At 47.5% G+C, this 13,730-nt stretch overlaps 1 protein-coding gene across 1 annotated transcript in view; it reads left to right on the top strand.

Annotated features, from left to right (window-relative positions):
* LOC138389244 (RH-like protein) overlaps positions 1–13,730 on the top strand; it is a 37,776-nt gene that overhangs the window by 18,145 nt on the left and 5,901 nt on the right. The window contains exons 4-8 of the mRNA XM_069477473.1: positions 992–1,139; positions 1,905–2,071; positions 3,654–3,791; positions 6,281–6,414; positions 10,999–11,096. Coding sequence (XP_069333574.1) covers positions 992–1,139; positions 1,905–2,071; positions 3,654–3,791; positions 6,281–6,414; positions 10,999–11,096 — 685 coding nt within the window. The remainder of the gene's footprint in view (positions 1–991; positions 1,140–1,904; positions 2,072–3,653; positions 3,792–6,280; positions 6,415–10,998; positions 11,097–13,730) is intronic.

The following is a 13,730-nucleotide window of genomic DNA, read 5'->3' as shown; positions in this document are numbered from 1 at the left end:
AAATTGTCTTCCATGAAACTTAGGAACAGTGGGGAGTGGGGGCAGGAGGGGTGGGGGACCCAACAGGAGGTGAGTGGCGGGCGAGCATATTTACAGCCGTGCCATTGCTCGCGTCACCCCCTGAGCTCCACCTCCCACCCCAATCCCATCCGTGGAAAAATTGTCTTCCATGAAACCGGTCCCTGATGCCAAAAAGGTTGGGGACTGCTGAATAGCAAGTATGTAGACTTTGACTTTGAGTGAGATGGGAGCCACTGGAGGATTCTGAGCAGAGTAACGACGCGATTTGACTCACATTTTAACATGGTCACTCGAGCTGCTTTGTGAGAATGAATAGTCAGTAGGAAGACAAGGGCAGGAGCTGGGCACCCAGTTAGGAGATTATTGCAGTGATTTGGGGTAGCAGTGGTGGCGGCTTAAATCAAGGTGGAGTCTGTGGGCAGTGGTCTTAACAATTCTGTCGAATCTGGGTATTTTTGGAAGGCACTGATGACAGCATTTAGCAGTAGCCCGCTAAATAAATTATTAAGGATTACTAAATTTGATGTTCATGAAGCAAAATTAGCACCTATCTAGAATTTACTAAAGACTTTAGTTTGATATTGTAAGAAGTCTGGCTGCTTGCTTCATGTTGCAAGTTTGTATCACCCATCACTCCCTGCAGAGCTGAAATTCCACCGAGAAGTAGGAAGCAGTGGGGTGTGTGTTCCTGTGGCTTTTTGCCCCACCTGAGTGGATCTCAGCCCAAAGCATGTAAGAGCTACTGATAAAGGCCAGCCAGTGACCCCCCTGGGATAAATACACAGCTACTCTTGGGCTCCTCTGAAGGAAGAAGGCTGGATGAGTTGGGCTGAGTAAGGTCTGAACACCAGTCTCATGGCTTCAAGTCACACCTCCTGCGTGAAGCTTCAAACTTTCTCCAAGAAACATGAGTGTTTACCCGTGGGCAGAGGATGCTGACACTCACTGCTCCTGCTGGGTTTTGTTGCAGATAGACGATCACTCAAACATGATGCACGTCTACATGTTTGCGGCCTATTTTGGGCTGACTGTGGCCTATTGCCTCTCAAGGGGCCTGTCCAGTGAAACTCAGGAGAAAGATCGGACGGCAACGAGCCCCAGTTTGTTTGCCATGCTGGGTAAGGACGAGGTGGTGTGGGTGGTCTCATACTTCAGCTAAGCAGAAAGCCTCAAAAAAGGCTCAGCTGAAAAATCTCCCTCCTTTGCCAACTTTCCCCGGGTGTCTGTCATAATGACTCATTTCTTTTAGTAGTGTTTGTTAAATTCATACCTTCGAATTAAGCATTCCTTTCCAGGGACCTCTCTTCATTAATATCGGATGGAGAGAAAAGACTTGTTATGCTTGAGTTTAAATAAATTTGTCCAGTCCTTTTTATATTCAACTGAAAGGAGGGAATTGGGCACGTGAAGAGATAGGGCCTGGGAGTGGAGAAAGGCACTAGAGTGGAAACAGTAACAAAGTTGCATTTTGAAAAGCTGTGGGGAAAATGATGAACTTAGACTGCCGGAGAGAGGTGAAATCGGGCAGCAAGCATGACAGCAGGCAAAGGAGTATCAGGCTATAGAGCCAAATTAAAGCAGCACATAAATTTTTTTTTTAAATAAGCATTTGGCCATCCCAGACTGGGTTCAGGGGGCCTGGGGTTTGTATTAGATATCATCTCTCTGGGCTTTAGTTTCCTTGCCTATAAAATATGTTAGCTGGTCTCTGCCAACTTGAGAATTTGGAGAGGAAACAACACTCGTCCATGTAGCTGATGATAGCTAGAAAGTGACAAAGTGGAGACTCCCTAGCTCTAGAATTCTCCTCATCTGAAGCTCCTGGAGGTCAGGACTTTGGAGGAGGAGTGTGGTCCTGGCCAATGTCCTTCTCTGGCCCCCAGGAACCCTCTTCTTGTGGACATTCTGGCCAAGTTTCAACGGTGCTCTGCTGAACGATCCAAATGAAAGGAAGAATGCCATATTCAACACCTACTACTCCCTGGCGGTCAGCACGGTGACAGCCACCTCAGTGTCGGCCTGGGCTCACCCCCAAGGGAAGATCAACATGGTGAGAAGGGGGCTGTCCCTTGGACGGCACTTGGGTAATACGTATCCATGCCCCTCGCCACTCCAGTGCCAGCCCCGTGTGTTGGGAAAGGACATGCTGGGTGATGGTGACAAGGCCTTGTCTGCAATGTCATGGAGCATTAGGGAGAATGCTGGGTGGCCAGAATGGGCTCTGGGACTCAGGAGACTGTGAAATTATCAAAGGCTTTCTGCACGGAGTGATTAGATCCATCAGTGTGGACATCAAACAGACCTTTTGAATCTCGTTTCTGCTGGTTCAGAAACCCAGCCACCGTGAGCAGGAGTCGGCAGCAATAGACTAGAATAGAATTAGCCTCTCTCATTCCCCAAGATATGTCAAGGATGGAATTATCAGAATCAGAAGTAAAGAAGTATGTTGCACTAGTCATGAGACCTTGGTTAAGCCACTTGCACTTTTTGAGCTTCTCAACTGCCTTATCGGTAAAGTGGGAATTAAGCGACAATGAATGTAAAGTCTTCATGAGGAATAAGTTCTGGGCAAACATTAGCTGCTATCATTTGTTTTGTTTTTAGAGACAGGGTCTTACTCTGCTGCGCAGGCTGGAGTGCAGTGGCAAGAGCAGGGCTCACTGCAGCCTCAAACTCCTGGGCTCAGGTGATCCTTCTGCCTCAGCCTCCTGAATAGCTGAAGCTACAGGCACGCGCCACCACACCCAACTAATTCTTTTTTGTAGAGAAGAGGTCTCACTATGTTGCCCAGGCTGGTGTCAAACTTCTGGCCTCAAGCGGTCCTCTCCTCTTAGCTTCCCAAAGTGCTGGGATTACAGGCGTGAGCCACCGCACCCAGCCAGCTGCTATTATTAATATAGCAGGGGAGAGGGATATTGGGAATATGTATGTTTATATAGTGGGGTGATGGTGTGTGCGAGTTTTGTGGGGAGAGCTGGGTGAGAAGGGACACCCAAAGACACAGCAAGTTCCGTGACGATTGGGCCACAGGGTCAGCCAACCAGAGGTGCTGGGGAAAGTCTGAACAGACAGGGGACCTGGAGTGGAGAGAGCGTGGCCACAGACAGCAGGTTCACAGTGTAATTCCAGCACTAAGGGGAGGCGAGTGTCCCCACAGGTGAGCTCCCTGGTGGCAGGAAGTCTAGGAGCAGACGAGGTGGGGACACCCAGTGAGGCAGGAGTGGGCATCAGGTCAGGGTAGCCCAGGAGCTGGTCCCAGGGCCCAGAGATCCAAGGCCTAGCTGGAGCCAAGGGTGTCGGATAAGAGTGAGGCAAGGCTCCCATTCCGGGGCATCAGAGACATGACCCAGGAACAAGGCCCAGCTTATTGGAACTGGGTCAGATTGGGTGACATAGGTACCAAGGAGCCAATAATAATAATAATAAATAATAAAAACAATGGTAATGACTTATGTTTATTGGGAATTTGTTCGTGTTCTGTCCCCTGCCTCAGGGGAGGGGCTGGTTTCAGGATCAGCAAAGCAGGGAGGACATTTCGGGGTTGCCCTGCTCCCGGTACGTGGGGCAGCTTTCGGCAAGGTGCTGTCTGCTCCGGGCCTCACTGCATTCTCCCACACGCTATTTCTTTGCAGACGCATATCCACAATGCGGTGCTGGCAGGAGGCGTGGCTGTGGGTTCCTCGTGCCATCTGATCACCTCTCCCTGGCTCGCTATGGTGCTGGGCTTTGTGGCTGGGCTGATCTCCAGTGCGGGAGCAGAGTGCCTGCCGGTAAGAAACTGGACAACTAGTACCCTCTGCCTTGGCTTAGACCAGCAGGACCCTGGGGCCCCGGTGGGCCATTATGCGATACCACGGGCAGCAGCAGGCAGGTGTTGGCACTTTCTTATGTTAGCTTCAAAGCCTGGGTGAGGGACCCACCCTGCTTGGATGGTGCATTTGTTAGGATGCTGGGAGCCGGTAACAGAACCCATTCAAGTTTGCTCACGCAGAAGGGGGAATTTATTATAAGGCTATCAGGGTGTCACAGAACCTAAGGACAGGGAACCCAGGGAAGGCTGACACCAGGGACTACAGTGTTGTGGGGAGCCCCAAAAGTCCCTGCTTTACTTCCTTTTCCCAAATATCTGCTTTATTCTCACTCAGTGGGGCCGCCTCCTCCCCTCCACGTTGGTGGAATGTAGTCTTTTCGCTTCAAGAAAGCAGCCAAGTGAAATCTCTTGGCCCCAATTCCAAATTTTGTGAACAAGGGACGCTTTGGTTTAATTTGGATGATGTGTCATCCTCGGCATGGTGGGAAATGGTGCTGGCCATGTCATACGCACCTGACTGCTGCCATGCCATGTGGCGGAGGTGGGCAGAGCAACACTGGACCGATGACGCAGGCCATGTCTACCCCCGTTGTTTAATTCTTCTAAGTGGATGGATCTTTCTTCCTTTACTATTCGAGAAGTACTGATCATACCAGAATACTCCATTATAGCCAGCTGGTTATTATGTACTTTTTTTTTTGAGACAGAGTCTCACTCTGTTGCCCAGGCTAGAGTGCCGTGACGTCAGCCTAGCTCACAGCAACCTCAAACTCCTGGGCTCAAGTGATCCTCCTGCCTCAGCCTTCCAAGTAGATGGGACTACAGACATGCACCAACATGCCTGGCTAATTTTATATATATATTTTTAGTTGTCCAGCTCATTTCTTTCTATTTTTAGTAGAGATGGGGTCTCGCTCTTGCTCAGGCTGGTCTTGAACTCCTGAGCTCAAACAATCCACCCGCCTCGGCCTCCCAGAGTGCTAGGATTATAGGCGTGAGCCACCACCGCTCCCGGCCGGGTTATTTTGTACTTCTAAGAGAAAGACTGAGGGACAGCCAATCTTCGTGGATTTAAAGACTTGATGGGAGAAAAAGGAGTAGACTTTTGAAGGCTGAATTTGGATGAGTAGTGGCTATTCAGGGAATCAGTTTCAACCTAAAATTAGGAAAGAACTTATCAGCAGTTTGATTTGACCAAAGATGGGGTGGTCTGATTTTCATCTTTGCAGTGGGAACAAATGTCTTTTCTCTCCTCTGGCTTTGAAATCCTGAGATGAAAGGAGGAAGTGCACAACAAAGAATGCATGACAAGTTATCAGGCTCAGCGTCCATCACTTTCTCTGTGCCTCAGTTTCCTCAATTCTATCCCTGGGAGGACTATTCAAAGATGAATCACTCACTCAGTCCATTCATTCATTCATTCAAAACATATGTTTTAACACACATCCTGCTTTTCAAGCTACAGATTAGTGAGGGAAATGGACAAATAAACACAATAGATGTGATAACTGCTACAGAAGCACATCTAGGCTAGCCTGGAGCAGGGCAGGAAATGCTTTCCAGAGCAAAGGACCTCTCAGCCAAGCATGGACAGATAAGAAGTATTAGCCAGGCAAGGAAGTGGGAAATGCATTCCAGGCAGAAGGAACAGTGTGTACAAAGGCTCAGTGGTGTGAAGAGCATGTGGCCCAACCAAGGAATAGGAAGACATGCAGGGTTCACACCAGGAAGGTGGCGGAGCCAAAGCCTTGGAAGACGGGAGCTGTTCAGACATACCTCCTGGGCTGGTGGAGGAGCCTGGATTTTCATTCTGCAGCCTGATCAAATTTGCATTTGTATCCCAATCTATTGGCCCCTGGCCATCTGGGAGGCTAAGTGACCAGGTGGCAGGAGCCCTGATGGGAATCTGAGATGTGGTCAGATGCTTTTTCTTCTCAACAGTCATGCTGTCTTTGGGACTGCTCTTAAATTTGGACTAAATCAGCAGGTCTCAATTGCCCCCCAGGGGACATTTGCCAATGTCTGGGGACATTCTTGGTTGACACACTGGTGGGAGGTGCTACTAGCATCTAGTGGTTAGAGGCCAGGGAAGCTGCTAAATATCCTACAGTGCACAGGTCAGCCTCCCACAACAAAGAATTATCAGTCCAAAATGTGAATAGTGCCTGCGCTAGACCCTCGCTACTCAAAGTGTGGTCTGTAGACCAGCAGCGTTGGCATCACCTGGGGCCTTGCTGGAAATGCAGAATCCTAGGCCCCACACCACACCTGCTAAATCCAACTCCTCCTGGATGATGTGAGTGCACATTCAAGTCTGAGAAGTGCTCCTTAGGCAAGCCTCGGTGTCCATTCCCCTTTGGTGGCCCTGGATGCCAAGGGTGTGTGAAAAGGGTGGGTAGGGAATATGGTCTCACCTGCAAATCTGCTTATAGTGATGTTTGTCCCCAGGTGTGTTTTAACCAAGTGCTGAGGGTTCATGATACCTGCGGCGTGTACTACACCTTCGGCTTGCCGAGTCTGCTTGGAGGAATCACCTATGTTGTGTTATTGACGCTTCAGATCAGCTGGACCAAGAATACCATGTGGGTCACTTGGCTTACCCCCTACACACGCCTTTCCAACTGAGGAAGAAATGTGCCCAGAGCCCTTAGCTGGAGTACGTACGAGCATTTAGGACCAAGCACTCAGTAGGCCTCAGTGAATATCTGTTGGCTGTTTTATCCAGAAATTCTTCCCAGCCCCTACCTTGCAAGGAGTCGTCACCTCTCCAGGCCACCTCTTCTTTCCAAAAGGGGCAGCCTAGGTGCAGGGCGAAGGCACGTAGGCCGGAGACCTCACAGGTGCAGACAGAACAGGTCAATTAAGCCCAAGCCAGGGAGCCTGTGGCTTAGGTCACGGTGATGACCTCGTACTCTGGAGTCAGACTGGTCTTGAGACACTCTCGCTACCTAACTAACAGCATGCTCCCTCACCTTTCTCAGCCATGGTCGCCCAGTTGCAAATGAAGGTGACAATAGTACCTCCCCTCACAGGGTGATTGGGAGGGTACTTGTGGTTAAGAGGCTAGCACTGTGCAGTTGAGAGGACTTAATAAGTTATTGCAGGACAATGCCAAGCATAGCCCGTCCCTGAGGCCCAGGGAGGCCAAGGGGGTAGCCAAAGTCTCATTGGAAGGTGGGAATGTGACCTCTAGACCAGAGTTAGGTTCTGTGTCCCATAGATAGTGAACAGCAATGATCAGTTTGACATACAAGAGCCCTAGCCATTACCTCCTAGAGGCTGTGTATTTATGGACATAGCTTACATAAAATGAAAGAGTGAATTGGGCATGATACAAGGACAGAGAACTGATATTGTGAGGATAATACTATTACTGATAATCATCACTACTGTGTATTGATTGCCTTCTAAGCGTTGGGCATTGTACTAAAAACATTACATGTGCCATCTCATTTAATCCTCACGTCACCTTGTGAGGTATCTTTAGACTCTAAGAAACGATATCTAGGGGAAGTTATCTGCCAAAGGTCACTCGGCTGGAATCCGGCTATGAAAATGGCTGAAGCGGGTGATGAGGAGCTGGTGGTTTGGAGACATCACAGAGAAATCATGGAAGGGCTGGCGTCCCTTCCAGTACTTGGGCCCCTTTATGGCTCCAGCGACAGAGACAACCAGAGCCCCAAATTATAGGAATCATGTTGGTGGGTAAGACCTCCTTCCTTGAGCTGCTTGGGGTGAGGAGGATTCCATTTGGGGCTGGGGGGTGATTTGTGTGAAGCAAGGCACCTCAGTAATGGGTTCGTCACCGGCTAGCGACGTGGACACCTCCGTCCTTGTCTGCTCGCGATGGAAGAATGAAAACAGGAGACAGTTTTGAAGTCGCAAGCAGTAAAGTTTATTAAAGCGAAAGTTCACTCTTAAAGGGGTTGAGAGCGGGCACACGTCCCAGTGGACGGTGGCACTAGGGTCTCTGTGTCATCCCTTTTTCTCTTGTCTGGCCTCTGTTCCTGACATTGTCTCTTCTCCTTTTTTTCTTGACCGATGGGGATGTTGTCTCCTTCCTGGTGTAGGTCGGGGCAGTTTTTTACCTTATGTGGTTAGGCCTGGACGTGTTGTGGTGTCTAAAGCCCGCTGGGGTGGGGGTGGAGGGCAAACTGTAGTGCCATATTTTGTGACACTTGCAGCTACCCTCATCTTGTTCTTGTTACAGTATGTTCTTTTACTCGGCTTCTCATTTGTTTACATTGTTTGCTTTCATATTTTCTCTGTTCATGTCTCACTTTTCTTATGCTAACATTTTGTGACACTTGTGACTACCCTCATCTTGTAGCGTGTTTCTTTACTCGGCATCTCATTTTTTTACACAGCCTGTTTCGTCCTTTTTTTTCTCATAGTGCCTTTCTTACCTGCACGAACAGGTTCCGGCGATGTGTTTTAATAGCTGGGCAACTCCAGGCCAATCTTTCTCTCTCTATGGGCCTCCGAGTCCCCCTCTTTAAAGGGGAAGTTGATCTAGCAGGTTCCCAAACTCAGATGCCTGTAGAAACCAGGCATCAGTTGCTCTTTGGCTCCAGGCTGTCATCTCTCTGTGGGGACCCAGCCTCAGTGTCACCAGATCTAATCGCTTTTCAAGAGAAGCTAGAAATCGAGAGTTTTGCATGTACTCTTCCAAGTACTGGAGAAAAATTCAAAATTATTAATAACACTGTACGGGCTAAACTGTACTCGCGGGCTGCCATCCTGCAACCCGTGCACCACCTGCCCTTCCAGATCCCCAGGTCTGTGATTCTGTGGTTCTCAACAGCACCGGCATCACCTAGGAGCTTGTTGTTAGAAATGCAAGTCCTACCCGCAGCCTCTCCCCAGACCTACTCAGTTAGAATCCTGGCAGTCTGCTTTAACAGGCCCTCCAGGTGATGTTCATGCAAGCTCCAGTTTGAGAACCACTGGCTTATAGCCAAAAAAAAAAAAAAAGTCAATCAGTGGTGTGCTGGTAAACGATTAACAACCAGCTCTCCAGGAGAACAAAGCCTTAATATGTAGCATTTGCTAATTTCTGTGGTACAACTTGGGTCATTAGTTTGGCCCTGTGGTAAATGAATGCCAGATAGACAAATACAGAATCTAAGAAAAGACAGACCGAGAGTTCCATTGTGTGTGAATACAGCAAAATGTATTTATCCATTATTGATGAGTATGTGGTTATTTCAAGTTTGGAATATTATGAATATTCTAGTATTGCTCCGATGATCGTTCTAGCACTTTTTTTTTTTGGAACATTGGAATACACATCTGTTGATTATATGCCTAGAAGTGGAAAGCGTTGTAGCACACAGTATTCATGTGATCAGCTTTAGCGGATACTGCCGTGCAGTTTTGCACAGTAGTCTGTGTCAGTCTGATCACCAGTAGTGCGCAAGAGCTCCCCTTACTCCGTATACTCTCCAACACTTGGTGTTTTCCTTCTTTTGTTTTTCCTTGTTTTTGATTAGCCACTTAGCCATCAGATGCATTTTTTTTTTTTGAGACAGAGTCTCACTCTGTTGCCCAGGCTAGAGAGCCGTGGCGTCAGCCTAGCTCACAGCAACCTCAAACTCCTGGGCTCAAGCAATCCTTCTGTCTCAGCCTCCCAAGTAGCTGGGACTACAGGCATGCGCCACCATGCCTGGCTAATTTTTTCTATATATATTTTTAGTTGTCCATATAATTTCTTTCTATTTTTTTTTAGTAGAGATGGGGTCCTGCTCTTGCTCAGGCTGGTCTCAAACTCCTGAGCTCAAATAATCCACCTGCCTTGGCCTCCCAGAGTGCTAGGATTACAGGCGTGAGCCACAATGCATCTCGCCCGGCCAGATGCATTGTTTTAATTTTTATTTCCCCAATGACTAATGAAATGGAGCATTTGTCATATGCTTTTTGGACATTTGAATGTCTTCTCTTATGAAATGTCTATTCAAGTTTTTTTGCCCATTTTCTATTACGGTGTTCTGTCTTTTTCTTATTGATTTGTAGAAATTCTTTGTATATTCTATATATGTATATCTTTTGTCAGATATATGTATTATAAATATCTTCTCCCATTGGGTGGGTTACCTTTCACTTTCTTAATGGTGTCTTTTGCTAAAAATTTTAATATAGTCCAGTTCGTCATTGTTCCCTTTCTGTTTAGTTCTTTTATGTCCTGTTTAAGAATCTTTGCAAGGTCATGCAGATGTCACCTGTGCTTTCTTCTACAAATCACTTATTATTACATCAATGAGTTGGGCAGTTGGCTCAATTTTTCATTCATTCAACAAACATTTCCCTGAGCTCTGATAACCTGAGTTGTGTTTGGCACTATTTAAGATGTACAATATTTAAGATACACAAAGATGGCAAAGATACTGGCCTGGAGCTTGCCACCTGGGAGGGACAGGAAGGCTGCATGAACAGTGGGCGGGTAATCGTTGACTCCTGTACTCACTATACGAGCAGCAGAGTGGTCACACTTTTTAACTCTCTTCACTCTCCCCAGATCCCATGAGGTAGGTACTGTCATTATTTCCGTCACTTTATAATGAAGAATCAGTGAAGAGAGGGGAAATAACCACCCAGGTCACATAGAAGGCAGGGTCCTCCCTACAAAGTTGCAGGCTCTGAGCTTTGCTTTGTCTTTAAAACGGGGACATCCTCTGCCCACCTGTTGGGACAAAAACCAAGAAAGGCTCAAAAACTGGCTCGTTTGATGCACCAGTTCGTGGGGCTGCAGTGAAGGGGCTGGCAGGGCCCTGGTAGGGTGGGCAGAGGCGATGGGCCAGCCACCAAGCTATAACCCACCTTGTCCTGAGAGAAACTGAGCCTTCACCTTTACTTGCCTGAGGAGGAAACTAGGGGCTCTGAGAGGTTCGGGGACTTGCCCAGGGTTGTGCAGCCAGTAACCGACAGAGCTGTGTTTTATGACTCCTTGTCGAGTTCATTATCCATGGGGATCTGGGAACCCCCTTTCCCGACCCCCACCGCATGTCTGCATGGCTTTTGGGGAAAATGACAGGGAACATGCCAGCCAGGGAGATGTTCTCCTCGTGGCCCTTCCTGGCAGCGGTACTACTGACACCAGCTGTTCTTTTTGTCCAGGATGACCTCTGCAGCTCGATGCCAAGTGACCACCTCTGCTTTGTCATTTCTAGGACTGGCTACCAGGTGCTCTATTCTGAGGCACTCAGGATGGCTGCAGCGTCTAATGCCTTGTGTCTGGTGTTTAGTCTGGTGTCTGGTTTCCTGACAGGTCAGTGCGAAATCACCTTGTTCCACCATTGCTCAAGACACAGCGCCCAGGTCCAGAGAGCACCCTGCCCTGTGGGTGGATGTGGGTGTGCCCCTCCCCTTCCCCGTGAGCCCACCCCCTCAGCTCCAGCCTAATGATGTAAAGAGCTCAAACCTTGATTTTAAAAATCATAGACTCACATAATTTCGGAATTGGAAAGGCTTTTGGAGGTCACCTGCTGTCGATGTGGACTGTGTGGCCAGGGAAGGAAAGGGACTTCCTTGACGTCCTAAGTAGGGTGAGTAGCAACCACGCAGCCTCTTAAGCCCAGGGCTGGTGACTGCACTCAATTTTGTACAGAAGGCCCAGGAAACCCTTACACCCAAAAGCCTATCTTTTATTCCCTGAGACACCCGTATTCAACAAATATTATTCAATATCTACTATGAACCTGGCACTGGGGACACAGCAGTGAACGAAACAAATTTCCTGACCACGTGGGACTGACATTTTAGTGGGGGAGGATGTTGACAATAAACAGACATATAAATGTATCCTATGTCAGATGGGGATAGGTGCTACGAAGACAAAGCAGGGTAGGGGAACAGTCAGTGTGGGGTGGGGTGTTCCTGTACAGGGCTGGTCAGGGAAGTCAGCCTTCAAGCAGAGACTCAGATGAAGAGGAGGGAGACATGCCAGGCATTTATTTGGGGGAAGAGCATCCCATGAAAATAGGACAGCAAGTGCAAAGGACCTGAGGCAGGGACATGCTTTGTGTGTTTAGGGACCAGTGTGGCTGATGTGGATGGACTGAGGGGAGAGCCGCAGGGGTCAAGGGAAGAATGTAGCTCGGAGCAGGCCATTATGAGAGCTGGGGAGCCTCTGCAGATCTTTAAACAAAGGAGTGAAGTAGGTTTCCGTTCCTGCAATATGATGGATCAGCAAACCATCTTGGGGAGGTACTAACTAGCCAGTCTTACTTATATGCCAGCTGAAAATATGCATTCCATTCAGAACTGTTCACTTTTATTCTACAAGCAAACATCTTTTATTGGTTAGACATCCATATATTGTGTCCCTAAGCAGGGAGTAGATGCCAAGTAAGAGACAAAATGGCATAGCAGACACTAATGAGTTATGTGACATTGGGCATATCACTTTACTCTCTCTGGGCCTTGGTTGCCTTCTCTGTGAAATTCTCTTTTAAGAATTATAGACTTCTGGAAACTAAAAATAAATAAATAAGTGAATACTATATTTGGAAACTAAAAATAAATTTTTTTTTTTTTAGACAGAGTCTCACTCTGTTGCCCTGGCTAGAGTGCCGTGGTGTCAGCCTAGCTCACAGCAACCTCAAACTCCTGGGCTCAAGCAATGCTCCTGTCTCAGCCTCCCGAGTAGCTGGGACTACAGGCATGTGCCACCACGCCTGGCTAATTTTTCTATTTTTTGTAGAGACGGGCTCTCGCTCTTGCTCAGGCTGGTGTCAAACTCCTGACCTCAAGAGATCCTCCCGCCTTGGCGTCCTGGAGTACTAGGATTACAGGCGTGAGCCACCATGGCTGCCCGAAAATTTTAAAAAGAACTATAGAATTCTTAAATTCTTAAAACTGAACAGAGGAAAAGACACCTATATTATTCCTTTAAGAGTTAAGACCAATGAGCTTTCCTTTTTACATGTTGCTTTTGACTTTAGGGACCTGGTGATTAAAAACAATTTGGACAATAGAAGGGGGAAAAAGTCCTCCAAGTGGCCAAAATAGCACCCAATTGACCCTCTAAAGCCAAACATTCAGCTTGTTAATAGACCTCCCTATTTGGAGCCTGTCTGTACTTATTTAAGAAACAATCCTATCAAGTATAGTTACTGGGTTTCCCAGGTCAGGTAGATTAGAAACAGCAAATTAGAGGTGGGCTAGGTTTCTAGAGGTAAAATGCACTGGTAGAAGTTAAAAGTGAAAGCAGATAGCCTAACAGAGAAAAAGAAATTCTTAAATGCTTTTTTTTAAAAAAACAAAAAAAAAAAAAACAAAAGGGAATTTATTTCTCACAGTTCTGGAGGCTAGAAGTTCAAACTCTAGGTGTCAGCAGATGTAGTTGCTCCTGAGGCCTCCCTCCTTGGCTTGCAGGTGACTGCCTATTTTACCGTGTCTTCTCGTGGCCTTTCCTTGGTGTGTGCTGAAATTCTTAAATTCTTCTTTTTGTTTTTTTTTTGGTTTTTGAGACAGGATCTTGCTCTGTCACCCTGGGTAGAATGCAGTGGCATCATCGTACCTCACTGCAACCTCAAACTCTGGGCTCAAGCGATCTTCCTGCCTCAGCCTCCCGAGTAGCTGGGATTATAGGAGAGCACCACCATGCCCAGCTAATTTTTTTCTATATATATTTTTATCTGTCCAGATCATTTCTTTCTATTTTTAATAGAGACGGGGGTCTCACTCTTGCTCAGGCTGGTCTCTAACTCCTGAGCTCAAGCAATCCTCCTGCCTCGGCCTCCTAGAGTGCTAGGATTACAGGCGTGAGCCACCGCATCCGGCCTGAAATTCTTAAAACAAGAACACAAAAAGCTTGAGCTGCTGAGACAAGTGGGCCAATAACTTTCAAAAGCTGTATGCCTTCTCCACATTATATAGTACGTGTCATAAGTGGATGTTC

This window comes from Eulemur rufifrons, chromosome 8 (genome assembly GCF_041146395.1).
Source record: "Eulemur rufifrons isolate Redbay chromosome 8, OSU_ERuf_1, whole genome shotgun sequence".
In the NCBI taxonomy this organism is placed as follows: domain Eukaryota; kingdom Metazoa; phylum Chordata; class Mammalia; order Primates; family Lemuridae; genus Eulemur; species Eulemur rufifrons.
Note: the sequence above shows the minus strand (reverse complement) of the source record. Positions and strands in the feature narration are given on the sequence as shown.